Source organism: Rutilus rutilus, assembly GCF_951802725.1.
Source record: "Rutilus rutilus genome assembly, chromosome: 7".
In the NCBI taxonomy this organism is placed as follows: Eukaryota; Metazoa; Chordata; class Actinopteri; order Cypriniformes; family Leuciscidae; genus Rutilus; species Rutilus rutilus.
The window spans coordinates 15,795,988-15,823,194 of record NC_140221.1 but is presented as its reverse complement, the minus strand read 5'-3'; the positions used below and the strand labels follow the sequence as shown (position 1 = coordinate 15,823,194).

General features: G+C 38.1%; 1 protein-coding gene across 3 annotated transcripts; it reads left to right on the top strand.

Annotated features, from left to right (window-relative positions):
• Positions 1-375: 375 nt before the first annotated feature.
• On the top strand, positions 376-27,207 carry camsap1b (calmodulin regulated spectrin-associated protein 1b). 3 transcript variants are annotated; one of them, XM_084413225.1, is made up of 18 exons: positions 376-602; positions 1,182-1,346; positions 5,787-6,049; positions 11,080-11,241; positions 11,573-11,653; positions 15,660-15,801; positions 17,264-17,403; positions 17,508-17,604; positions 17,807-17,975; positions 19,175-19,266; positions 19,880-19,958; positions 20,059-22,318; positions 22,634-22,770; positions 22,886-23,100; positions 23,209-23,311; positions 23,452-23,573; positions 25,241-25,359; positions 25,468-27,206. In XM_084413225.1, exons 1-18 carry the CDS (start codon positions 596-598, stop codon positions 25,762-25,764), a joined length of 4,650 nt encoding a protein of 1,549 aa, XP_084269351.1. In that variant the 5' UTR covers positions 376-595; the 3' UTR covers positions 25,765-27,206. The 3 variants fall into 3 exon arrangements, with proteins under 3 accessions (XP_084269351.1, XP_084269350.1, XP_084269349.1); XM_084413224.1 differs by lacking the exon at positions 376-602 and adding an exon at positions 687-797 and having other exon boundaries at positions 17,807-17,942; positions 25,468-27,207; XM_084413223.1 differs by lacking the exon at positions 376-602 and adding an exon at positions 687-797 and having other exon boundaries at positions 25,468-27,207.

Sequence of the window (27,207 nt, the reverse complement as noted above, 5' to 3'; positions counted from 1 at the left end):
CATTATTAATTGGCTATCACAACCTACAGACAGAACAATAAAGACCGAGTAAACAATAATATCATATCATTAATCTGCACTGATTTCATGCCACTGACTGTACGTGTAGCGCGGGAATGTCCATTAAACTTGACTTTACAAAAAATAATAATACAGGAAATTACTGTAATATAATTAGGAAAGATAAACCATAATTTCAGCTCACTTGCATAATAATTTAGCCTTATCCTAGAGGCATTACTTATTATCTTTTAAACACACATTAACAGAATATAAAACATCAATGTGCTTTTCTTAACCAAACACAACATCAGGCCTAATAACAATATCTGTCTAAGCTACATAACTCTCATCCACAACAGCACATCTTGAATAATTGACATTTTAAACTGTTTTTAGACTGTTTGTTGCGGGTATTTTGAAGTGTGTTAGTAATTAAGGCTGTTACACACTCACAGGGGTTTGTCATTCATCCACCGACACTCGTATCTGCTCGGACTAAACGTGGCCTCATGATTCCCACCGGAGCCTTTTATCCTTTTCTTTCATTTCTCACCCACAGATTTGTTACAGTGGATTGTTGATAGCACATCATATGGAAGGTACGTTGCGGTAAATGTGGTTGTTTTCATTAATTGCTGACAAAGGGGCTGTAGTTTAGCAGCGGGTTGCTAGTCCTCATCTCATTAAAGCAGCATTAGCTGTTAGCCGCTGGTAACTGTGTTTCATTCAAAACATGCAAACCAGTTTACGTTCAGGACAGCAGCTCTCACAGATGGTTAAATCTATCTCCCCGTGTGAGTGTTTGAATATTTAATATAGTATTATTTTGGTGTTTATTAGCTACCTGGGCGATGGCTAGCTAGTTACTTTGCATATAAACTAATCACAGACTAGCTTATCTTGTTTTGTCAGGAGGTGGTTAGGTTTGTTTTGTTCAGTAGCTGTAAGTAACAAACGTGCATGTCGTTTATGTCTGGGATTAATATGATTAAAGTTACATATTTGAGAGGATAGTGTTGGAATAAATACTCGTGTGCTAGCTAGCTTGGACGCTAAAGAACTGAATGTTACTGCTCCAAAGCTCCTGACACATTTCCATGCAGCTTAGGAAACACCACATGCCCTCATAAGAAAGCCTTTAAGGTTGTTTGAAAGTGCTTTTGCTTGTGTGTTTTCAGACGGTGGTTGCGGGATGGACGCGGAGCTGGGTGCTGACAGCGCCCGCAGAAAGATGGAGGCGGCGGGCGAGGCGCCGGAGATCGTGCCGCTGGAGATGTATGATTCAGCCCGAGCCAAAATAGCGGCTAACCTGCGATGGCTGTTCGCCAAAGCTTTCGGAATCGGTGAGTTGATTTAACTTTGTTTATGAATGAAAACAGGACCGAAAAGCAAGACTTGTATTTATTAAATTGATTTATAGACTGTGTGTGCTATGTAGACTAATCAGAGACAAGTTGGCTAGACAGCCAGAAAAAATGTGCCTCTCCCCTTATACTGTGGTATTATCACCTGCCATCACTGTACCTTGATACTGGGCAATTTATTGATAATGATAAACCATATTCATAGTTAGGCGTTGTCGTGGTGCATGTCCAAAATGGTATTTCCATACTACTTGTACACACATACTATGGTCTTTACATAGTACTTAAAATGTGTCAATGCTATATTTACCACAGCAAAATGATCCAGTGGCAGAAACATTGGATCGCACTGGTATCAGATGATAATACCGTGGTACTTTGATGGATGCTACTGAAATTCATGTACCAGGGTATTTACTTAGTACTCCAAGCCCAGGTATTTCCAAGAGGTCATGGTACAGGTCTGAAAAAACATGATAGCAGCATGGTACTTTTTACATTTTTTTGCAAGTGTGAGCTAGAGGTGGGTGATATGACAGAAATCGTATTTCGCAATAACAGTATCCACCTTATTTTGAAGTTATTTTCTTCATAGACTTCCAATTCATTTGATGCTATAGGTAAATAACTAGAATAATAGCAATGTGCACTGAAAGCTACAAACCTGTGTTACTATTATTATGATATTATGTGAAAATAATACAAAAACAAATATCAGTTTGCAATATCAAGCAGCATAACAGAATGTGAAAGTGCTTTTATTCACATATAGACAGTACCATGATCTTGACATTATACTCCAAGCTACTTAAAATACCCAAAAACTGGTTTTGCCATGTACATGTGTGATTCATTGAATCATTCATTCAAACCAATTTTCTAAATAATAATAATAATTCATTCAAATTAACTACATATGTTTCAAATACACTTCAGCAATTAACATTTTGTCAGAACCTCTAGTAAATTACATATTATTTTGTTTAGTTGTCCATTCAGAATCGCGGGAGAATCCAGAATTGTGCAGCTCTAACTTATATATGACCTACAAATGTTTTGGTTTGGAGAACAGCAGTCTGAGTCCACCGTTGTTGTATTTGACAGTCAGGATCAAAAGCATTTGTCCCTTCTGCAGTGCTTGCACATTTGAAATGTTGTGGATGAACAGGAAGGGTTTTCCTAATGCCACCAACTCCCTGTCAGCAGATATAGAGTGCAGGCTGTATGTGGGGCACCACGAGTCTGTTTTGTATTTTATATATGTAATCTATGTTAAGTTTTTTTAAAAAGTCAAGCTTTCAGACATCTGTTAAATGAATAATTCCCCCAAAATTGAGAATTCTGTTGGGATTTACTCGCCCTTGATCCAGAATTTCTCTCTTCTGTGGAACACAAATAAAGCAGAATGTCCAGGCTATTTTGCATGTAAAGGTGAATAGGAGAGAGGCTGTAAAGTTTTGGGGAAAAAATGGTTGATAAGCATCATAAGATTATCATAAAATGTGTCCAGCTTGTGCAGCACACTGTATTGCAATACATATGCCATATGATAGGTTTCAATATACTAAATTATGGCACGTAAAGACATTAATTGCCTGATGCAAGTGCAATGCATCTTGATGCACATTTTATACATAAAAATAAACCTTTGCTATTTCTTTGAAGTATGAAAAATGAACAAAAAATTTACTGCATATGGACTTTACTAAATTTTGATAATGAGGCATTATTATTCATTTCTGTTGTCAATCAGGGTTAACTGTTTGAGTACCTGCATATGGAAAAAGCAATGACCAGCAGACATATTTGCTCCAGGTATATTTTTAGCCTCTGCTCTAGTATCAGTCACTAATGACTGTAACATATGAGCACTGCAGTGTGTGGACAAATGTGATCAAACTTTTAGTGGGGTGGACTTTCTTTCATTTTTTGTTATGACATGTATTCATTTATTTCTTTTGTTGGACGGATTTAGTATTGACTCATGGTGGTACCAGAAGAGTTGCACACAAGATCTGTCTTGAGCATATGGCTCCTATTAGATCATCTCATAAGACTGGCACAGTGGAAAGGGATCCCATTGGAGGATGTATTCAAGCATGCTCTGATATGTAGCCTGTGCCCCCTCTAACAAAAAAGCACCCCGATCTGCCATCATCGGTGGGTGAAACAAAAGTGGTGTGTAAGACTCCTGACCTCGTTTTAAAGCTGAGGAAACTGTCTCTCTGCTGTTGAATGTTTAATTATCTGAACTGTCTTTGCAGGGTGTGTCAGTTTGCCATAACAGTGATGGGTAACAATAATAACATGGCTGTCAATAATTATTGTTATTAACGTGGGAGTTATTTAATTACTGAAGGGGTTAGACATGTGCTTGTCTGTGGGTTGAGGTTCAAATACAGTTTATTCCTCCATTATTTTGGAGTAATTTGTCCTCCCCCTCGGCTTTTCTGTTATTCAGGAAATTCCCTTCAGTAAAGCTGTGGTTAAAGCGGAGTTGTTTCAGCACAGTAATTGGCCTAAATGTAGATGAAGGCCATGTGCATCTTTACTGTCAGAAGTGGGCCAGATTTGAAGGATTTCTTTGCATTCTGATGATTACTGCTTTGAATGTCCTTTGGAATGTCCTTTTGAATGTCCAGTTCACTTCTTTTTTTTTAGATAAAAAAAAAACTTTGAATACTGCACAAATGCTTGCAACTGGGCCCTTATTTAAGGCTGTCATATTCTCTTCTTCTGCTTCTTGTACTTTGGTGTACGGTAGATATCTGACATTTTAGATATTTTATTTTTTATATTATATCTATATGCGGGGCTCGACATTAACACTTGTCCGGAACAAGTGAAAGATAATTTTACTTGCGTGACCCGACAAATAACCTGATTAAAACGTCAATAACAAAAAATATAATGGGAATTACCGAAACGCAAGTGATTCTGATTTTATTTTATTTATTGTAAATGTCGATTGATGGTGGATAATATATAATGTACTGATGGTGACAAGGTTGCCCTGTTGTTGAGGCTCGCGCAGCCTCTCAAAGCACAGCACACGCAAACAAACTCGGTTAACATACTGCGGTAAAAATTTGAAATGTGGAGTTTTTATATTTATAACATATGACAAAGTTAAAGGTTGTATCAGTGATTTCAGGCCCACATTTTTTTTTTATCACATTCATCTAATCTTTCCTAACGATCCGCTAGCTGCCCGCCCCATAAGCATGCCCTCAAAACAATTGGTTTCACCAACCACTCAAAACCAAAACAAATAGTGTTCCAACCAATCACCGACAGGGGGAGGGTGTTGTGAGGTTTTGTGCTCGTGCACGGCTGCAGGCGAAGTCGGAGCTGAAGAAGAAGCTGGCTCAAAACCTCACAACTTTTTTTGGGGGGACTGAAATCACTGATACAACCTTTAAAGGGTTAGTTCACCCCATAATGGAAATGATCACATAATTTACTCACCCTCAAGCCATCCTAGGTGTATGACATTCTTCTTTCAGACAAACACAATCTTGAGTTATATTAAAAAATATCCTTTAACTTCATAATGAGAGTGAGTAATCCATAAAAGTAATCCATATACGGCTCCAGGGGGTTAATAAAGGCTGCCTAAAGCGATGTGATGCGTTTTTGTGAGAAAAATATCCATATTTATAACTTTATTTGATTTATTTTAACTGATTTACATATATATATATATAGGTTGATGCTTTACACTATATATTCTTATAAATTCCTAAAATGTTAAGACTAAGTTGGTATCCCTGTGCACATTAATGCAATGCTAAAATCATTCTCCTGTGTAATAATATGCTCTAAATCTGCTGTATTGAAACACAAGACATGCTCACTGTAATTTTCCAGTCTTTAAACAACCCGTGCATGTGGCAGACGGACTGGTTTGGAACAAAGCAGACAGCTCCACGTGGTTCATCAGAGGGGGGCAGGTGTGTGTGCATAAATGCATGATGGATGATTGGACCCAGTGCCTTCACATTTAATGATATGGTTCTCCTGGGGGATGCCGGTGCAGAGGGCGTCGAAATATTTGTGGTTGGTGTGGATGGAGCAATGGCTGCCCAGACTAGGACATGTCTGGCCTTTTCTTGCCAGTGTTTGAGCCTCATGGTTGCGGCCAGACCCCCAGCTGCCACAGCACATCTGCTTCTGCACAGGAGATTTCATGATGAGACTAGGGCCCTATGTCTTGCTTTTCACACCATCGCGCTATTGTCTAGCACATAGTGCCGTAGATGGCAACAAAGCAAGGGGTTCCCCGGCAGATTGCATCTGATACCAGACATAGAAACTGTAGCGGCAATAACAGTTGAAAACATCCCAAGTATTTCATCAGTATCTCAGCATCAGTAAAATTTGTTTATATCCTAATTTATTGTTTTCTCATCCTGTCAGATCACATCCCAGAGGACCTGCAAGACCCTTTCTACACAGATCAGTATGACCAGGAACACATTAAACCCCCGGTGATCCGGTTACTGCTGTCCTGTGAGCTGTACTGTCGCGTGTGCACCCTCATTCTCAAAGGAGACCAGGTGGCCTCTCTGCAGTCCCACCAGTCAGTCATCCAGGCCTTGTCTCGCAAAGGCATCTATGTCATGGAGGGCGATGACACGCCTGTCACAGATTCAGATCTGTCCTGCCAACCAATCAAAATGGTGCGTTGCATTCAAAATCTATTTGGTCATTTCGTATCTTTGGATGTGTTTGGAATATAGTACTTCTCATAAAATGATTACAGTATGCTGAATGGATAACGTGAGTTTGTGAGTTGAAGACGTGATTGTATATATTTAATTATGCGTGATGTACATTTATTATTGAACATTATATAAACGTGACATTAAAAAATTTTTTTGTATAACATTTATATGCATTAATGTACATCAAATATATACTTTTTTTTTTTATAGTGGGTTTTGTCATGCCAGAGGAGATATGTATATTATATTATTATTATACTAGATTTTATGTATATATATATATATATATAAAAAAAAAAAAAAAAAAAAAAAAAAAATTTTTTATATATATATATATATATATAATTTTTTTTATTTTTTTTATATATATATACATAAAATCTAGTGCTGTAACAGATCACAATACTCAGGGTTCAGATAATGATACGGTTTTTGAGTCACGGATCGGACCATTTTTCAGATCAGCAAAAAACAATAAATAAATATAGCTTAGTGGGTGGGCAAATGTCACTTTGCTTTCCATTCGTTACTCAAAGCCCTGTTTAAGTACTTTGATACCTCAGCAAAATCTACTAGCCAACTAATAAAGTTCAAACATTAGGATATTAAAGACAAGTGAACAGTCTGTAATAAAATAAGAACAAACACAAACTACAAGCATAGATAAATACAATAGAACAAAGTTAAAAATTAAGTAAGGTCTAAGAAGTATTCAGGTAAATATAGATTAATCTTTATTAAATCTGTGTTTTGTTGTTTGATTAACATTAATGACACAGTCAGCAGGAGGTATTTTATAGGCTGCTGTCGCTTTAAGACCTAATTCACAGATCCAATACAATGATACACATCTGATTTCTTTCTCAGCTGTTTACATTAAATTAAGACATAACCTACTGTGTTTAGAAGAATACTTGCAGAGACTGGTGCTTTTGTCCATTTAAGTGCAAGGAGACGTGAAAGATCAATTCCGTGTTTGAGTATGGAAGTGAGTTCTCTTTTGTCCCTAGCTTGAATGATTTAAAGTAATTTGAATGTGTAAATTGGTAAGACAAAACACAACTTTCAGTCTATGATGATAAAACTTTGCAAGTAATCTGCAAATCACATGTGTGCCGAACCGTGGGGCCTGGTCCATACGGATCAACTACGATCCATTACAGCCCTAATATATTTATTAATAAATGATTTACATTTTTATATATTTAAAATAAGTATAAGGATAATCCACGCACAGCATTAAAAGATGTGAAGGCAAAAAAAAAGAAAAAGAAAACACCCGCCAGCTACGAATAGTTAAATTAGCATTCTAACTTATTGCCCTGCTACCCCGCTAAAACGGTTCACACTTCAACCCCCCAATGTTAAAACCAAAACTGTGCCCTTGGTTTAATCACTTCAAAAACAGCGATGTTACCACCTTGTTGCTGAGTAATATAATGTAGAGATTCTGTAGAGAAGTTAATTTATTAATACAAATCGTGTTGATAACAACTTTCTTTTGTGCTATTGAATGTTTCTGTGTGTGTGCACAGTGCGATCTTGTGTGTGTGTACGCGCAAAAATCACCGCCAGGGTGTTTGATTTTGTTTTTGTACACTGCCGTTAGTCAAAAGAGCCCTACCCCCATATCTCTGATATTCTACTGCCAAGATGGCAGGGGTCCCGTATGGACCTTTGTACCCAGCCCCAGGTCAAAAAAGCCCATCCCCAGCCCTCCATGATATTCTGCTGCCAAGATATGGCTGGGTAATATTAATTTGGGTTTGCTAGGGTGTTTTAAGTGGTTTTTAGGTAATGTTTTACAGCCCCAAGTTAAAAGACATTCATAGATATGATCCATATGACCCCTTTTCGATTTATATTTCTTGTATAAAGCAGTAATAGCATCATTTGAAGTATTATTCGCATCCGTAGCACACGCACCAGCATGTTGTCTGGAGGAAGAAACGATAATCGTGATGGTTGCCTTAGCAAGCGCTAATTACAGTCCAGAACCAGACAAAGAAAAAGCAAATGTGATATGGAAACTGTGGTTTGCAGAAATCTTCCTGTTGTAGATATCTCTGCACTGACAGGAGAAAGCTGCTATTGTTGGCATATCCAGCTTGTGTTTTTCCTTTCACGTATAACCACTACAATCACCTGTCCAAACAATTAGTGTGATCAGTGCTTGAGCTAAAGTAGCTCAGAGCGGAGTGGATTTCATTGATTCACAGCTGTATTTTTTTTTTTTTTTGCCAGTGATGTGCTTTCTCCAGTGAATGGTGAATCACTGATGGTGGTGAATCAGCATTGTACACTCAACCGTGTTTTTATCACTTCAAATTCAAATATATGTGGTCAAGCCCACACCCTGTGCAGAGCCTAATACAGTCTGATCCACACAAACCTGTTAGACCGAACAGAATGGCTTTGTGGGGTGTGTACTGTACAGCATGATGACTTTTAAGAAGTATAGGCGTCATTTGTGTGCTTTGAACCGGTGTTATAGCATCAGTGCTACATAAATACCTGGCATCAAGTTGTCAGAATGGAGTACCCTTACTAGTAAAAGTCACAACTGGAATTTACAAACTTTATGACGTGAAGTGCTATTTTTAATCTGGTTTAATTGACTATGTGCCATGTATATTATTTGTGTACGGCGAATGCATGTTTACCATTCTATTTAGCTGACGTCTGGCTTTAATGCTGCTGTGTTAATAACGTGGCTCTAAGGGATGTACTGTTTTGAAGTCCCAGAGCAGCCTCTTTATTCTCTGCTTAATGTTTAATGGATATCTGCCTGATCACTAAATTTGGTTGACCACTAAATCATGTTGTGTAGCTTGACACATTGGCAAAACTTGGAATGGGATACTAGTGTATTGCTTACTGCACTGTACATTACCATTCAAAGGTTGAGGGTCAGTAAGTTTTAAAAAAAGAAATAAAGAAAATTAATACATTTATTTTGTAAGGATGCATAAAACGGTACACTAAAGACTTTTAAATTGTTAAATTCTATTAAAAATAAATGCTGTTTTTTTTTGTTTTTTTTTTACTTTCTATTTATCAAAGAATCCTGATTAAAAAGTATCCAAAAGGTTTCCAACAATTATTAAGCAGCACAACTATTTTCAACTTTGCTAATAATAAAAAAGTTTCTTGAGCAGCAAATAAACACAATACATTTTTGATCAAATAAATTCAGCATTGGTGAGCATAAGAGACTTCTTTCACCATCATTAAATAATCTTACAGACTCCAGACCTTTAAACTGTAGCGTATGTTTTAATGATTGCAGTTGTTTTGCAATTTTAATTAGTGTCAAATATCTTAACTCTCGGTTGTCTGATCAACTAATGAGATTTGAAAAAATAACGGTAGTTATAACGGTACAGTTTCTATAGTATTTCATTGGGGGACACAGTGTGCTCTCTGGTTATATGGCACGTATTGGCAAATGTAGTTGGTCATCTTGTTTTTTTAATGCAAATTTCATACTGTGCGCTGTGCAGAACACATACTCCAGAGATGGTACAAATAGTGTGATAGGGTGCTTTTCTGCTTTAGTACAACGTTTATCTGAGTCCAAAGTCCATCGCACTCCAAGACTGTGAAAGTTCGCTGACACTTTTGGCTTGAGTCACGGATCAGTCCGCTGAGATTGTGCTGGCGTATGAACTAGTTGACTGCTGTTGGGGTTGCCATGGTAACTAGATGGGCTTTGTTCACAGTCTCAAACTAAGACTGAATGTTCAAGTGCTTGGTGTATTTTGTAATAGGTTATTCAAATCATGAGGTCGTGTACACAGTTGTAACCAGCATGAGGAATGTTACATAAAGGTTTTTACATTTTATGAGAAATGAGAAATATTATGTTACCTACTTCATCTTGACTGTGCTTTTTGGCAGATTAACTGGACTCCGTGTTTTTATTAGCTAGAGCCGTATGCCCTTCTTTGGGCTAAATAGGAGATTCCTCAAAGCTTTGTGCACATTTTTTCCCTTTCTTAGTCTGAGGAAGAGCAGCACCCTTAAACATTTGGACTTTCTGAGTATAGGGACGTTTCTTTTATTAGGTTATAATAAAGTAGTACCAGTTTCCTGTGAAAAACTGTGAAAGAAACATTTTACTTTCATATGCATTATATTTATTATGAATGATTAATATGAATTTATTTACATTTTTTGCATGATGCTGGTGTGAAACAAAGTTTTTGAGTATCATAGGCTAATTATGAGCAACTAACCGCTAACCGACAGTAAGAATTTTGACCGATTAAAATGATCAGTTAAATGGTTTAAAAAGTAATTTAAGTCATTTTTCAAGTCATTTTTCAAGATATTTTAAAATGTTTTCTGCATGGTTAAAAACACACTACACTTATAAAATTGCATTTTTGATAGAGAAAAGAAAGGGATAAATCTCGTACAAGTTGCATTTTATTATTAAATTCGGAAATAACGTAAAATACCGGTAAATAAAGCAAAATGTTTACAAACATAATAAACACTTATTTTTAATGGGTCAAAGACTTGTTTAGTAAGATTATGCCTGAAAAGGTTTTGGATTCTTTTTATCATATGTTAATAAAAAAAAAAGAAAAAAAAGATAATATGACTTGTTGTGTTTGTTTGCTTGGTTTTATTGTATTTATATGATATTTGTTTTTTGTATGAAAATAGCCTTAGATGCTGACATGGCATTAAATAAAACTATCTATTTATCTATTATTCTAATTTAATTCTAATTTAACAATCTTGTCGGTTAATGATCGGTTAAAGGGCTTTGCTTGACGTAAAACAATGAAATGAATATCCTTATAATAGTACTACATTTAAAAATTTACTTTATGCTGTCCTGAAATTTATAGTGAAAACAGTTTTTATTTTATTTTTAGAAAGTCAGTTGGTAAAATGTAGTTTGTTTTCTTGTTCTTATGCTGCATGAAAGTGCAGTAATGTGACACTTCTTTGTCCTCTGTTTTGTGGCACAGAGTTCTCACATCCCCATGATTGATGCTTTGATGATGGCCTACACTGTGGAGATGATCAGCATTGAGAAGGTTGTGTCCTGTGTGAAGCGATTCTCCACATTCAGTGCCTCCAAAGAGCTCCCCTTTGACCTTGAGGATGCTATGATCTTCTGGATCAACAAGGTGTGTTTTTTTTTTTTTTTTTTTTGAAGGGTGTGGCCCTTAGTCAAGTCATGTTTGTATTGGAACTGTCCTTGATGTATCAGATTACCTTGCTTTTTAACAGAACACAGTTTAAATGCTGAAATTTCGGTTTGAATAGACATATTGTTACATGTACTAATAGCTTACCTGCATTTGTCTAGTCGCTTAGGGGGCCTTTCAGTGCTTGGCCAGATCATGTCCATTCATGCAAGCATGAAGACTGCCAGCACTTTTAAAAGAAGGCTTTAGAAACTTCAGATGTTTATTTTGAATTCTATGTATCATAGCACTTCCCTTCTTTGTTCTGCAGGTGAACCTGAAAATGAGGGAGATCACAGAGATGGAGCACAAATCAAAACAGCATCTGCTGGATTCTCCAAGTCATCAGAAGGTACCAGACATCCCAGCACAAGTGTTTCACTCACAGATTGTAAAAACTCTCTAATTCTCAGGCGCTGTTTAGACCTGGTTTTAACATCTGTCTTGAGGAATCCATTCACAAGTGAACATCGTTAAAGACAGGGTAAACAGGGTTGTATGTGTCTAGAAAACATTATTCAAACTGCATTGAAGGAAATGTTAGTGGGAAAGAGGTTTTCTTTAGTTTTTTTGTTTAGTTTGGTTTTGTAAATAATTGCAATTTTAATTGGAAATCTAACAATTAGACTTTTTCTCCCCAAATAATGCCTCCCCTAGTCTCTGATTTCAACTTTACTGGAGACGTGTTTGAGAAATACAGTCGTCTGACCACTTGATCGTATCAAATGCAACGGTTGTTAATACCAGGTGTAAACAGGATGATGATCTAATATCTTCAGTGGCATCACTCCTTCTGTTTCTCCTCTAACCTCATAGCAGGGTCACATCTGTCTGCTCTTTTCTTCCCTGACTTTACATCTTCTCTGCTCCTCTTCCCGTCTCTTTCCCTCTAACCTCCTCCCTCGCTACTGGGATAGTCTCCCTCAAAATGGTATTGGAAACTAGTACCTGTAAGTTTGCTGTGAGTGCTTCCTCTCCACTGCACGCGTAGTATGTGTCAGTCCCGACATGCGCCATCACCACTCAGGTCACGCTTTTATCTAATCAGTGCACACTGGAAGACACTGCTGTGCAGTGGCTCACGCTGTAATCGCGCAAAATGATCTGCCTTTCACCCTTTGAGCACATGCAGTTATGAGCTAACACATGCCGCTTAGCGTAGTTTGTATGTGTGTGTGTTTGAGAGAGAGAGTCTGTGTGTGTTGGAGTCTCTTACTTTGGCTTTCGTCTTCTCATCTTTTGCAGTCATTTCCATCTTCATTTGTCCATTTCTTGTTCTGTCTGTCTCTCGGCTTAGTCTGTCCTTCAGGCTGATCTTATGTTTGTACCTGCCCATTGCATGCTGGATCTTGTGGGGGTCTCATGAGTGGCACAGAGATCATCTGTCTCCATTCTGCTACCTTTACCTTTAGATCAGTCTAGCTTTCACTGTGTCCTGTCTGAAACCTAGACTTGGTGTTTGTTAGGGCTGAACACTTGAATACATTTACAAGATTATGATTATGGCTGCTGTGTTAAATGTGTAGATGCTGTAGTGGTCGACCAATATATATGGTTAATATGCATGCCGATATCTGGCTTTTATTTTAATTATCGCCATTGGCTGATACATTTATTTTTTCAGTGTGTCTGATAAGGGTCGGAGAAGAGGGACTTTTATTTTGACAGCACTGAAAACCACAGTGCCTGTTAACAGATCTGTCTGATATAAATCGAAACGCTATAATACTTTGTTCCGTATACATATACCTCTGTGCATGACGGAATTATTTCAGTAAATATGTCAAATAAATATGTATTTCATTACAGAAATTAATAATGTATTATTTAGTGTCTTTAAATGTGATATCATGCATATTGGCTTTATATCAGCCGTCTGCTTCCCTGCTCTCTAAGCCTGCGGACCCACCGCTCTGCACATTTTGTATGTCTGCCTTATCTGACATACTTAGTTCAGTTCATTGAGCTCTTTTCTAACAAGCTAAAAAGTGTTTGTCGTCTTTCTAATAAAGATGACATACAACATGTGCAGAGCAGAGGACTGGAGTTGAGAACCACTGCTCTAAGATATTGGCATTGGCCAGCAAACAATCCACATCAGTCGACCACTACATTTGCGGATCGTTTGTATTTTGGGTTCTTGGCTTTTTGTTGGTTTACACAGGTGTTTTATGCAACCATTTATAAGAAAGTGTAGTTGTAGTCCTATATGTATCAACAGTGTATTAATGTTTCTTGCTCTTATGATTCATATCATTAGTTGTTGTTGAATTAAGTTTATTGTGATAAACTATTTTGTGGCCAGTCACTGTTCTGCTGTATTGTTGTGTAAAGGAGCAGTTTTTAATAGCAGTTTTCCAAAAATTAAAAGTGCCATCATTTATTTACCCTCATGTTGTTTCAAACCCTTAAAGGTTGTATCAGCGATTTCATGCCAAAACATAAATGATCACATTCATCTAATCTTTCCTAACGATCCACTAGCTACCCGCCCCATTAGCATGCCGTCAAAAAAACACGTCTCTGTAGGCAGCCTAGGCTCTGAGATCTGCACACAAAAACAGTTGGTTTCACCACCACTCAAAACCAAAATAAATAGTGTTCCAACCAATCACCGACAGGGGTGGGTGTTGTGAGGTTTTCGCGTGCAGCCGTCATAGGCAGCCGTGCACAAGCGCAAAACCTCACAACACCCACCCCTGTCGGTGATTGGTAATATGGTGTTGCTTTATCAATGGAATATAAAAGGAGTAGTTGAGAAGAATTTCCAAGCTGATCTTTTCCGCACAACAAAAGTGAATGAGAACTGGGCCTTGGACCTGGACATTTTAGAGCTACATTGGAGCAGAAGATCTAATTTTGTTGTAAAGTTGTATTGAAATTTTATGCAAGTTGATATTCTGTTTTTTTTATTTTTTTTTTAAGCACATTTGACCAATTCCAAACCACATCAATCATAATAACTACTATCAATTTTGTATTTAATCATTTATAAGTGATATTTATAATTTCGGAAATGAAAAAATGCCTTATATTCAGGTGTTCGTAATTATTAAGCAGGTTTTCTTGACTCACACTGAAAAGTCAAAAATTATTAAATGCTCATGAGAAGGATGCAATACTAGATATTGCGAAATTAAGGCATGACCAATGGACAGCAAAACGCTCATCGATTCAGCAGGGTCATACAAAAACAGGCCAAGAAAAAGACATGTTAACTGCAAAAAAAAAACACCGGCACAGATTGACAATTCCCATTTTGTCAAGAATCCTCCTAAGCACAGTCTTAAATTAGTAAATGACCATAAAGAAAAAAATAGGATGTGTCAGATCCCCATCAGGTCTTAAATGTCTTAATAAACCTGCTGCTGTTTGTGTTCTTAATGTCAATCAAAGAACAAAAAAAGAGAGAAAATCACACTGCTCTTGACTGAATATAACTTTTGTAGCTTTAATAAGGATTAATCTATATTCAATTTATAGGCCTAATTAGATTAAATAAGTAGAAAATAACCTCAGCGTTGAGCCCTGATATGTTAAAGGCACAGCTGAATGTGACGTTTATTACAATGGGTTTATGTGAAGATTGTTTTAAGTTCACTTAAATTAAAAGTTATTTAAAAAAAAAGCTTATTAAATCTTAACATTTATATTATATTGACATTATCAATAGTATTAATTATACTGTAATGTTGAATGGCTATAATTAATGGCTAAAATTTAGGGGAAAAAATCAATCAATCAATAGACACATCAGTGTCAGAACTGGTATCTGTGATACTGTCCTTCATAGTGCTTCATAAAAGGGTGCCATAAAATTTGTAAATATACTGTCTTTGTTGTTTCTATATTGTTTTGGAGATTTGACGTGATATTACAATATAAAAATATCTTAAAAATGTTTAATGTTAGGTGCAATTAATTACAGAAAAAAGTGTGATCGACTGACAGCATTTTTTGACAGCCCCAGTCCCTATTCACTTTCGTAATATGGAGAAGAGCAACTTTGACATTCTGCTAAACATCTCTTTTTGTGTCTCTTGGAATTTTTTTTTAAATGACATGAGGTTTAATAAATGACAATTTAGTTTTTAGTTTTTTTTTTTTTGGATGTACCAATCCTTTAACTGTCTGTTAGTCTTAGTCACTTATGTTATAACTGTTGTCTAGTGGCTATCTAGTTTTGTTAGACCGACAAATACTCTTATATTTAGCCTCAAGGATCAAATATGTTCCTCTTGCAAAAGTGCCTCTTGCCTACACGATACCAGTGCCATATACCAAAGGTTACTTTGTGGAAAAAAGCCTGTTGTTGTAGGTGGTTTTGACAGTTTGGCCTCCTCTCATGTCACCTCTAGGTACGGTATCGGCGGGATCATGCCTCAGGTAGACAGCTGCCCTTCTTCCCCCTGCTGGAGGACCTGATCAGGGACGTGTGTGACGGTGCTGCACTGCTGACTGTGGTCCATTATTACTGCCCAGACCTGATGAAGCTCGATGGTAGAGTGAAATAACAGACTAGTTAACTAGTCTTTGTATTCTTAAAGGAATTTCAGACCTGCGTGTAATCTCTTCACCAAAGTGGCACCAAATCTAATCAGGTCTCCCAAACACTCCTACTGCCTCCTCCACCCTGCCCCCTACTTCCTCCTAAACAGTTTAAGTAGACCCAGTTACGCCATTGGTTGAGAGAGCTGTTGCTATGTCAGGCAACTTAAACAAACAGAACATGTTTTGATGGCGCCACAGAGCTTACTTTTTTGGAAAATCAACATGGGGCCCACAGTTATTTACTGCACATTCAGCTGGGAAAGGAGAACGTATTTTAACACACTGTCCCTTCGAGATTGGTGCTGCACTTCATTTTAATCTTGTAAATCTTTACGTATGAAATAATGTTAATGTAGCCTTTATAGACATGTCATTGTCATTGTTTTTTCTCAAGATGCACAGCAGTCTTTTTTTTTTCTTTTTTTTCTAAGGAATCTTTATAAAAGCTACTTAAATGTCCTAATTGAACTAAGGGCTAATCCTGGGTTAATCTAAGCCCTGTCTGTTAAACCAGGCCCATGCTTTTATGGCTCACAGTACGACTTGTAAAGTATAATGAGGAAAGAAACACCTGAAAGCCCAAAACTGAGCAAAAATATGCAATTGGGAGCAATTACTGATATTGATGTGGCCAAAAAGTAAGAAAATTCTGCTCTTCAACCAGATTATATAACGGTGTAGCAGACTACTTACAATGTAAACAAACTGACACACTATATTTTCCAATAATATGTCTTAGTATGATGATATTTAAATGCTTAGATTTAAGCTCTGTAGTTTTTAATTGTGGGGGGCAAAACATATAATGCAATGCAATACAATGATGATTGAGACATTTACAAATAAATATTCCTCAAAAGTCAGATGTATCATATTTGATACTCTAATTTGAACAGATTTCTCTAAAGAAGTGATGTATGGATAATCAAATAAACCTAAGTTGCTTCGGTCCAGTAAATGAAATTCAGTAAAACAATCAGTAAACGATTCAAAGCAAAAAGACGCATGTTACCAGTACCTGAAAAGGCACGTTTTTTTTTTAAAAGGCCTTTTAGTATTAAAGTACTAAAAAAGTAAAAACTATCAATCAGACGACAGAAGGCATTTAGCAGGTTTTTCAGCGATGCTTTGATTGTTGATAATTTAGAGGCCTTAGAAAATTACATATCAAATATGATACAGTAGGTATCTTGAAGTTTGTGTTTATTGGTTTGCTTTTTCATAATGTTGATTGACTGTAGTTTTATTCCCCTGGTGCTGTACCTCGTAACAGTCCTCTGAAATGTTCTTTTCTGATACTTCAACTCGCTAGCAAATATTGACCTCGTTTGGATTCAGCGTTCGTGAATTTCAGAGCCTGCATGCCTCAGGATAGCTTGTTTGCTAACTTTGTGTTTTATGTTATCTGCAGACATCTGCTTGAAAGAGGTGACCTCAATAGCAGACAGCCTTTATAATATCCAGCTGCTGAAAGAGTTTTCCAATGAGTACCTTAACAAAAGCTTCTATTTGACTTTAGAGGACATGTTGTATGCACCTCCTGTGCTCAAGGTAAGTTATTCAGTTATGTATAATGCATCTCATCATTAACAGGACGTTTCATTTCCCTATGGATCTGTTCTTGATTTATTCGCTGTTTTTTTTTTTTTCTGCAGCACAACATCATGGTATTTATAGCGGAGCTCTTCTGGTGGTTTGAGATTGTCAAGCCTGAGTTTGTCCAGCCAAGAGATGTTCAGGAATTTAAAGATGGTGAAGAGTTTTTGTTTTGTTTTTGGTTTTACTGTCCATTTGCCATATTATTGTGTGAAGTGCCTAAAGTTGTTGATTTATGTTTTCTGCCTTTTTTCTGATATCAATTTTTTTAAACCAATAAAGTTTACATGAAGCCTCAACCAACGTCCTCAAAAGTTGGCTATTGTACTAATAATTTGACTTACTATTATCATTGCAGCAAGAGCAATGACTCAGCCCAAGAGTGCCAGGCCTACTGTGCCCATCTCCAATGCCACCAAACGGAGCTTCCTGGTGTCTCCTGGTGTGGTTGATCCAGCTCTTCCTGTCCAGAACAGCCCGGAAGTTTGTAACAGGTACTTCCTGCACCCCGAAGAATCTGAGCCTCTGTAAGTGCCTCATGGTTTTGTCTCTATTCCATGTGTAAAATCATTCATTGTGGTAATTGTTGGTGTAAATGTCAGTGATCTGGTCGAACACTGTTTCAATGTAAAAATATGCCTTGGTCATTCTCAGATTTCTTTCTAAAATAAACTTATACCTAACATTCCCTTCTTGCTAAACTAAAACTATTTCTACCAGTCTGACCCCTACTACTTCAGCTACCAAGTAAAAAAACACCATGCACCAACTGAGTGTTCACTATGACATTCTTCACAAAGTAAAATTATAAAACTTCTAATGCAGAGACGTTAGAAGTTAGGCTATGTTTCACATTTTAGTAGGCCACCTCTACTGAGGTGAGGGTGTTTCAACTAAAAGCAGCAAAAAACTGTTTCAAGATGACGGTTACTTGGTTATCTAGAGGTATTACTGTTATTTTTCTTCGTTTTCGGAAAAATGTAAAATAAAAAGTAGCCTCAAGATAACCTTGTTAAGAATCGTTTATTTTGTAATTAGGAATGGGTCCAACACCCTACTAGTCAATTAGTGAGGTCAAGGTTAGATTTAGATATTTTTTGTTTGTGTTTGTGCTTTAATTTAACTTGCAGACAAAGTTTAAGCTTCACATAGTTTTGCACATCCCTAGTCATGTGAGCAATACAAGATAGATAAATAAAAATGTAGGACCTCTGTGGGCTTTTATATGTTGGGAAATATTGCTTTTGCATTCATGCATGCACTTTAGAGGGAACTTTGCTTGCATGATTATGATTCACGCTTGAATCATATATTGTCTCATAACGTCTTTTGCCTTGTCATGTTGTGCCTGTGTTTTTTCTGCATGCTGAGACAGTACTGCACTGCCCTGCCCTGCCTAACTTAAATTAATTTTAATAAGTTCACTTTGCTTACTTTTATTTCACAGCCGAAGTAAAAATACAAGCTACTCGGAAATAAAATACATTTTAATGTCATGCTAGTGCTCTATAATTGTTGTATTCAGACTGTTTTAGATGAAGTTATTCTTTTGAAGGTCCTAAACAGAGCAGTGCTGCTTGTCTATATTTGTCCATCCACATGGAAAATGTTTAGTGTCAGTTACGATTAGATTTTGGCTGGATAGACCTCTGGGGGCCTGGAGATCATTCGTCCTATTTTTTTGTGCTGGTGGTTTGCCAACCATGTTCTCTGCTTGCTGTTTCAGTAATAAGGGGAGTTCCAGCTTCAGCCCCTCCCATCCACTTCTGCCACTGAGACAAAGAAAAAAGAAGGCTCAGCCAGGAGAGGAAAGCACGGGTATGGCATCAAGCTTCTGCTGCCATTCATAGAAATACTCTTTAACTAGTTTTTTTGTTGTTGTTGTTTTCATGCTCAAATGAAAGGCACCCAAAAATGTTGGGTCTCAGATATAGTTAATTTGTGTGTTTCTTTTTTTTTTTTAAAGCTTCTTTGCTTAAACTTTGAAAGTTGGATATTCTGTCCTTTTGTTTATTATTATAAATTAAAAGTTTAAATGGAATCTGTAACTTAAGCCATTTAGGCAGAATACTGGGGATTAGTTATTTAGAACAAAGTCCTAACCAGAATGTTTGAGTAATATGATATTTGGCTTAAAGAAAATTAAGTTGGTTTTAGCCCCATGATGACCCCCCCACCCCATTATTTTTATGACTGTTAAGGCACTTTTTTCCTGCATTATGGTTATGTGAATGAATGCATAAATTATGAAATATACTTACAATTTGTTTCACTCAATTTATGCTGATTTACATAAACTGTTGTATTGTAATCATGTTTACTAGTTAATTTTCATATGGAGGTAGACTGAGATGTGTCAAGTCAGCGGTTGTTTTAGTGTGTGACTTTGAATCAGGTAATCAAATTCTCCGACTTGTGCTTTTCTTATTAGCCTGCCGAAATCGCTCCAATTCTTTTACGCAAGAAGCTCACTCCAGAGGATCTGTGGCTTGGTCAGATAAACGGCAGAGGTACAACACTATTGCTAAATATAAGTACTTAAAACATATATTTTAAGATATTACATTGATTTTATATTTAGTTTGGTAATTCTTGTCTTATAATAATCAGGCCACTGTCTCAGCTGAATCGGTATGTTCTCCACTCTGCTACGGACAGCGATGCAGACTTGGCATCGGGCGACAGCGTTAGTCTGACTTGCTCTATCAGTGAGGACAGCCTGGCTTCCACTGTCACACCCAAGCACCAGAGCCATCCGGGTCACAGCAGTGTTAAACGGGTCAATGGCCATGCTCTACTGGGCAACGTTAACATGGATGAAGAGGATGAGCTGGTAACCATTGCCAGGGCCGATTCATCTAAGGACGACATCTCCCTGTTAAACTCTGAGGATGCAGAGCGACAGAGTGCTACCCCTGGTGGTAAAACATGCATTTGGGGAAGACAGGAGGAAGCATCCTCAGAATCCCGAAACGCCAGTTTCTTCCTGGAACCTTTGATGCCTGCAGTTCTCAGGCCAGCCAAAGAGAAGTCCGTAAGCCTGAATAAGGAAGAAGAGTCAGGCGAAGGGCGGCATCGAGGGTCAGCACGAAGAGTGGCAGGAGCAGAAAGTGCTCTTTCATCTTCCAGACGGAGACCTCCACACACCATTAACCGGACCTTTACCCCCAACTCCAGCTCTGAGTTTGAGACCACTATTGAGCACAAATCCAGTGAACTTGTGCCTCTAGCCCCTGGGCAAACGCAAACTTTCAAACCACTGGCGACAAGTAGCGTTGAGCAGTCTTCTGCTGAGCGGTCACCTGGGTTTTACCTTCATTCATCTGTGCCTGAGGACAAGAGCCCTATCCAAGCATGGGACATCCATCAAGGGTCTGATATAGAGACCGTGGAGACCATTGAGGAGCAGGATGCAGAGCTCACCAAAGAGCTCCATCCAGACAAGAAACAGTTCTATGAGGAGGACGAAGAGTCGGCCAAGCTGCGCGAGGACATGAATGTAAAGGAACATGTGGATAAGGATGGTGGGAGCAGGTGCTCTAGCCCTGGCCAGCAGTCACAAGTCAGCAGTGTGGCTAGTGGCAGTGTGCGCATGACCAGTTTTGCAGAACGAAAGATGCTGAAGTTTGGAAGCAACCAAGACATCCGGTCCAGCACAAGTAGCTCACAGCGCACAACACCTGATGGCTCAGAGAGTTGCCCCCTTCCTCTGACCTCCTGGAGGATAAAAAGAGACCAGAGCCCCACACCGCAGAACAACGACAGTACCAACATGCTGGCCTCTGAACTTGTTCAGCTTCACATGCAACTTGAAGAAAAGAGACGTGCAATTGAATCCCAAAAGAAGAAGATGGAGGTCTTCACGGCAAGACAAAGGCTTAAGCTTGGAAAAGCAGCCTTCCTGCACATAGTAAAAAAAGGGAAGAGTGACACACTCCCTCAGCCTACAAAGTCTGAGTACTACTTGAAAGATGGCCTAAAACTCAATCAAGAGAAGTCATCAAAAGATGATACCTGTGTTGATTCGAGAGATGGGCCGAAAGAGGCTGAAGAGCCTGAGAAGGCATCTCTCGAGTGGGCAGGTGGGGGACCTGTGCCCCCTAGTGCCTTAGATATGGATGAAGAGATAGATCTTAATGAATGCAACCGCTCCATTGAGTTGCTGAACGAGGCCATAGGAAACATTCAGCAGAAAATGATGCAACTTTCACTCCAGCAGGAAGTGCTTATGAAGCAGAATCTCCAGTCTCCAACAGGTGCTGCTCAACTACCTAGCAGTGACCAAAGTAATGGTTCTGAAGCCAGGATCAGAGCTTCTATACATTTCGTTGAACCAAGTGGCAGTCCTGTGATGCGAAAGCCGCCCAAACTAAGTTCAGCACGGCCCCGTTCCAAACCATCAGAGCTGTTGCTTAAGGAGCACAGCAAAGGGCAGAAGAGCACTACTCCTACACCTACTGACAGCCCCTCTGCCAGGTTAATTCAAGGAGCCAGGCCCCCCAAAACAGAACCTGAGGACATTGTGCAAAGCTCTTTTAACAAAGACAAAGGGAATCCAAAAAGCACTACATTCCACCTTAATGATGAAGCTAACTTGAGGATCTCTAGGGAACCAAGTTCTGTGGTGCTTGGTGTCACTTTCGAAGAATCTATGTCCAGTACCTTACAGGACACTGAGGCTACATTTGATGATGGGCCAGCGAGGGATAATATCTCCTCAGAGGACATTTCTAGAGGAAAAGTCAATCTTATTGAAGTAGACTTGTCTGATTTGGCTTCCAACCCAGATGAAGAAAGCACAGATGTTTTGGATGTCACCACTGATGGAAGTGATGGGGAAAAGAAGTCTGGAATGGGCTTCTTTTTCAAGGTAAAGTCAGTGCATTAGAAAATATTTATCTGAAGGAAAATAGATTGTATTGTATTCTGGCAAAGTGTTTATTTTATGTACTGCTAACATTTTATTAGTGGAACCCCCTAACCCAAAGTTATTAACCCTACTCACACTTTCACCTGGACCTGTAAGCAAACCACACTGAGCAACACCCTAGCAAAAGCAAACAAAAAACACTCAGAACGCTATAGCAAACACATAACACCACCCTGGGGAAACAGCCTAAAATACCGTAGTGTTTCAGTCATCCAATGTAAAAATCTAAAAAGTTTTGTTGTTAAATGTCTGCAGGATGAGCAAAAAGCAGAGGATGAATTGGCCAAAAAGCGAGCAGCATTTCTGCTGAAACAACAGAGGAAGGCAGAGGAGGCACGGCTCCGCAAGCAGCAGATAGAGGCTGAAAGTGAGCTGAAAAGAGATGAAGCCAGGTATTGACAACCCCTGAAGTGCCGTCCTCCAGGAATATAAAAACGCTAAAGAGAAGCTCTGCATTTTTTTTATGGAGTTTGTATGTTTAAAGCCTCTCTTCTCTCCCAATTCCAGGAGGAAAGCTGAAGAGGATAGAATCAGAAAAGAGGAGGAGAAGACTAGGAGAGAGTTGATAAAGCAGGAATATCTTAGAAGGAAACAGCAAGAGATGTGTGAGGAGCAAGAACAGCCTCAACCCAAACCGAAGACCAAGGCCAAAAAACAAAGGCCAAAGTCTGTGCTGAAAGAAGAACCTTCAATTCATATGCTTTCCAAGTGCCATGCTGCCAGTAAGTTTTAAATTATGCCTTCTGTTATTGCACTGTTGCTAAGTTACGTTTTTGCTAATAAACTTTTGATGGCATTTAAACTGAAAAAATGAAACTGTCCCTCACCAGATGAGAATCTCATCAGTGCCCAGTCTGGTTCTAGTCTATCACTGGCCTCTGTGGCCACCACTGAACCAGACAGTGTCAATTCAGGAGGGGCGGGATCTCAACGGTAAGTCCTTCCCACTGTCCTACAGGGTGTGTGCCTATGCATGCTTGCATTTCATTAATTTGTTTCAGAATCAATTGAATTTGTCCAGACTGTGACCTCCAGAGCACATTAATGTTGCTGTTCGTTCTTTCCACAAACAGAGGGGAATCAGTAGAGTCATTTCCAGGCCTCAGTCGCAACTCCAGTCGGACTACAGAGAGAGATTGGGACAACGGTTCCACCGCGTCTTCCGTTACATCAACATCCATGGCAGAATACACCGGTGAGTTTTTCACTTTCCATTCTGTTGGAAGCAAGTGGTTTATACTTGTGTTGATGCTCAGTAGCTGTTGGTTTCATGTACTAAATTATTTAAACTTCTTTAGATTCCTCTGCACCAGGACAACATCCTGCGTTAAAAACCGCAGCATGCTGCTGATATCATCTCGACCATGCATTAGCCAGTATGTTTGTCTTTGTGCTTGAGCACATACATGTTTTGCTTGTGCAGACATTAGTGGATGAATTTGTCCTTAAAGCCTGAACTCTCTGAAGTGTTTCAGTTGTTTGCTCTGCAAAAATGTTTGGGTTCATGTCAGTTATTTGGGTAATGCTCAAAATTGCCTAGTTACATTACCATTGATGACTGTTATCTTAACATTCACCACAAAGAACCTTTTGAAGCATGTAAGGCAATGGATTGTTTAGAAGGAGAATAGACAGGTTTGTGGCATTTGTTGGGTGTCAGAATGATGGATGAGGTAGTTTAGCTTTTAATCATGGAGCTGAGAATCTCCTGTACGCATCAATGAGAGCTGTATATAGGGTTCAGAGAGGGACACCATGTCCTATCTAAGTGACATAACAAATTGACAAGCGATAGATGCAAGTTGCTCCACATAAGTTGAATTATAAACATTAAATATGTTCTGTTTAAGTGATTTTTCTCATGTCATAAAGCTTTTTTTTTTTCACTTTCACTGTGGACAGAAAAATAAAGAAAATAATCTGCATATGATCAAATCTAAGTAACGATTGTGGTACTATTGTCTTTGGTCCTCTACAGAAGTCCCAGTGAACCTTTTTTCTTCTCATATTGAAAGTTTTTTTTTTATTCAGCAAGGAAAGTGACAGCAAAGCAATTTATGATGTTTCGAAATATTTCTATTTCAAATAAATGATGTTCTTTTTAATGGTAACCCTTTACATAATACATTAAGGTCTCATTTGTTAACATTAATTAATGTGTTAGCCTAACTAACATGAACTAACAATGATCAATATATTTGTACAGCAATTATTACCTTTGTTAATGTTAGTTAATAATGATCATGTTAGGTCACAGTGCATTAACTAATGTGAACAGATACAACTTTTGATTTTAATAATGTATATTTGCAAATGTTGAGATTAACTTGAACTAAGAATCAACAAAACTTCTACAACATTTATTAATCTTAGTTAATTGTAGCTAATGTAGTTAACTAATGTGACCTTATTGTAAAATGTTACCTTTTTCAGTTTCCACAAAAATATTCAGCACAACTGTTTTCAACATTGACAATGATATATTAATATTTTGACACATTTTTTGTGTGTATTTGTCCGTTCAAGTGCAAAAAGACACGGAAGAGAACTCAGTTCAGTATCGCGCACTATACAGTGTGAGAGGCTACTGTCTGTGCGCACGTTTTTGCTGTTGTGTGTGTGTCATCTTTCGCTTGAATGGTTTAAAGTCATATTAAAATGCACACAAAGCAATCGATATTATATTTTTATACTTAATATTTTAATTGTATAACAAGTATCCGATTCCTGGCCTTAAGTGTCCGATTCCAGAATTGGAATTGATTTTCAATTGCCAACACTAATCTTGGTGATCATAAGATACTTTATAAGTGTTATATTGAAGTTTTAATATTTTTTTATATAAATATTTTGTCACTGTAGGACCCAAGCTTTTCAAGGAGCCAAGCTCGAAGTCCAACAAGCCAATAATCCACAACGCCATCTCTCATTGCTGCTTAGCAGGAAAAGTAAATGAACCACAGAAGAACTCCATTCTTGAGGTGTGTGACCAGTTTGAAGGTTCATGGTGTGCAAATAATATTGTGATGTTGCCAATCAATTTTGATAATGAACTATAGTAATTGAATTGCCTCCTTTTTGACCTGTAGGAGCTGGAGAAGTGTGACTCCAACCACTTGATGATTCTCTTCCGGGACAGTGGGTGCCAGTTCAGAGCCCTTTACTCCTACTTCCCCGACACAGAGGAGATCCACAAGCTCACCGGCACAGGGCCCAAGAGCATCACTAAGAAGATGATCGACAAAATCTATAAGTACAGCTCGGACCGCAAGCAGTTCACTGTAATCCCCGCCAAGACCGTGTCCGTTAGTGTTGATGCGCTGACTATCCATAACCACTTGTGGCAAGCCAAAAGACCCGCAGGACCAAAAAAGAGTGGAAAGTGAAGTCAGATGGCACTCGTAAGAGCTGCACTTTTACATCGAGGCCAGTAATCACTTTATCTGCTTCCGTCAGAGTTTGGATGGAAGAGGCTCGCTGGACAAACAAACAGGCATGAGTCAACATGCACTTCATTTGAATGTGTTTAGGGTTGAAGTAGTCCTTTACCCCCCAATCCTGTGGTCTTTTTACCTGATTAATTTTTTTGCTACTTGAAGTTTTTATTAGTTTGGCACTGTTTCAGCTTCCCCCATGATTGTTTTCGTTTGATTTGTTTCCCTCTTTTTTTTTTTGCAAGGGATATGAGTATTCCTTTTACCATCTTCAAAACATGTCTGCTGCCTCTGAGGATTGCCAGAACTCGAATTCATGTAAAAAAAAAATAGCTGACTTGCCTATCAAACAAACTTTCTTTTGCCTCCGAAACATGCTGCTCCTTTGTTGTCGCTGGGACAATCCCAGGTCTGCGTACTTTTGGCCTTCATGCGTTGTGGTACTATGTCTGTTTATTCAGTGCTTTAAAAAAGCAGCTCAGCTGTAGCCCTTTTTTTTCTTTTTTCTTTTTTAACTCGATGGCCCTTTCGATAGGGAATCAAACAGATCTTGATACGTGTTCTCTTCTCTTCTGTTCTACTCTGTAGCGGCCTCTCCACTGGACAGTCTTTACTATGGTGCACTTATGATCATGTTTTAGTGCTTTTATTATCATGCAATGTAACCATGTTGATGTTGGCACTGGAGCTTTTTCTCATGCGAAGAGCAGCATGCTCTGTTATGAAGAGTGTCGCTGTAAACGATTTGAATGACAGTATTTAATATATTCATAATCGGTTACTTCCCTTGCAGTCGCTGTCTACTTATTTACCAAGGTTGAAAACATTCCAGAGCGAAAAGTGTCAACACTGCCGACATCCTTGTGTCTAGACGTTCGAGAACACTCACAGAAGCCTCGTGTTTGGTGTCAAGATCAATTGAGTGTTGCACATGCACTTTATTGAATTTTTTTGCTCATGAAGGTGTATAGCTGGGTTAGAATTTCAAAGGGCTTACTAAACCATTTTTTTTGCTCCTAAAGCTATTTGTTGAAAAGAGAAGGTACTCTACTCTGTTCTACACTGAGAAACATGTGAGAAACACTAACACCGAAAAGAGCACACTGACAGAACCTTAATGACTCTTAAACTACTGTATCCAAATAATAGGTGTTAGACTTGTCTATACGTCGCTGCATTTTGTTTAATTTTTAATTGCAGTTTTGTATATTATGTGTTTTTATATCTTAACTAAAAGATTGTATTGATGTTGATCACCTGTTTTTTTGTTTGTTTGTTTTTTAAAACACTACTACTCATTCTTTGTCATTTTGCTTCATTTATCATACTATTATTTATTTTAAATAAGACTTTGAGAATTAATAAATATTTCAAGTCAATACATTCATTCTCATT

What these genes read in the sequence shown, in the direction of transcription:
- camsap1b (XM_084413223.1), top strand. Translation starts at nt 737, where the DNA reads ATGCAAACCAGTTTACGTTCAGGACAGCAGCTCTCACAGATGGTTAAA. An exon ending in CGCCAAAGCTTTCGGAATCG is followed by an intron (nt 1,347 to 5,786) that starts GTGAGTTGATTT and finishes TCATCCTGTCAG; the next exon opens with ATCACATCCCAGAGGACCTG. An exon ending in GAATGGGCTTCTTTTTCAAG is followed by an intron (nt 22,319 to 22,633) that starts GTAAAGTCAGTG and finishes AAATGTCTGCAG; the next exon opens with GATGAGCAAAAAGCAGAGGA.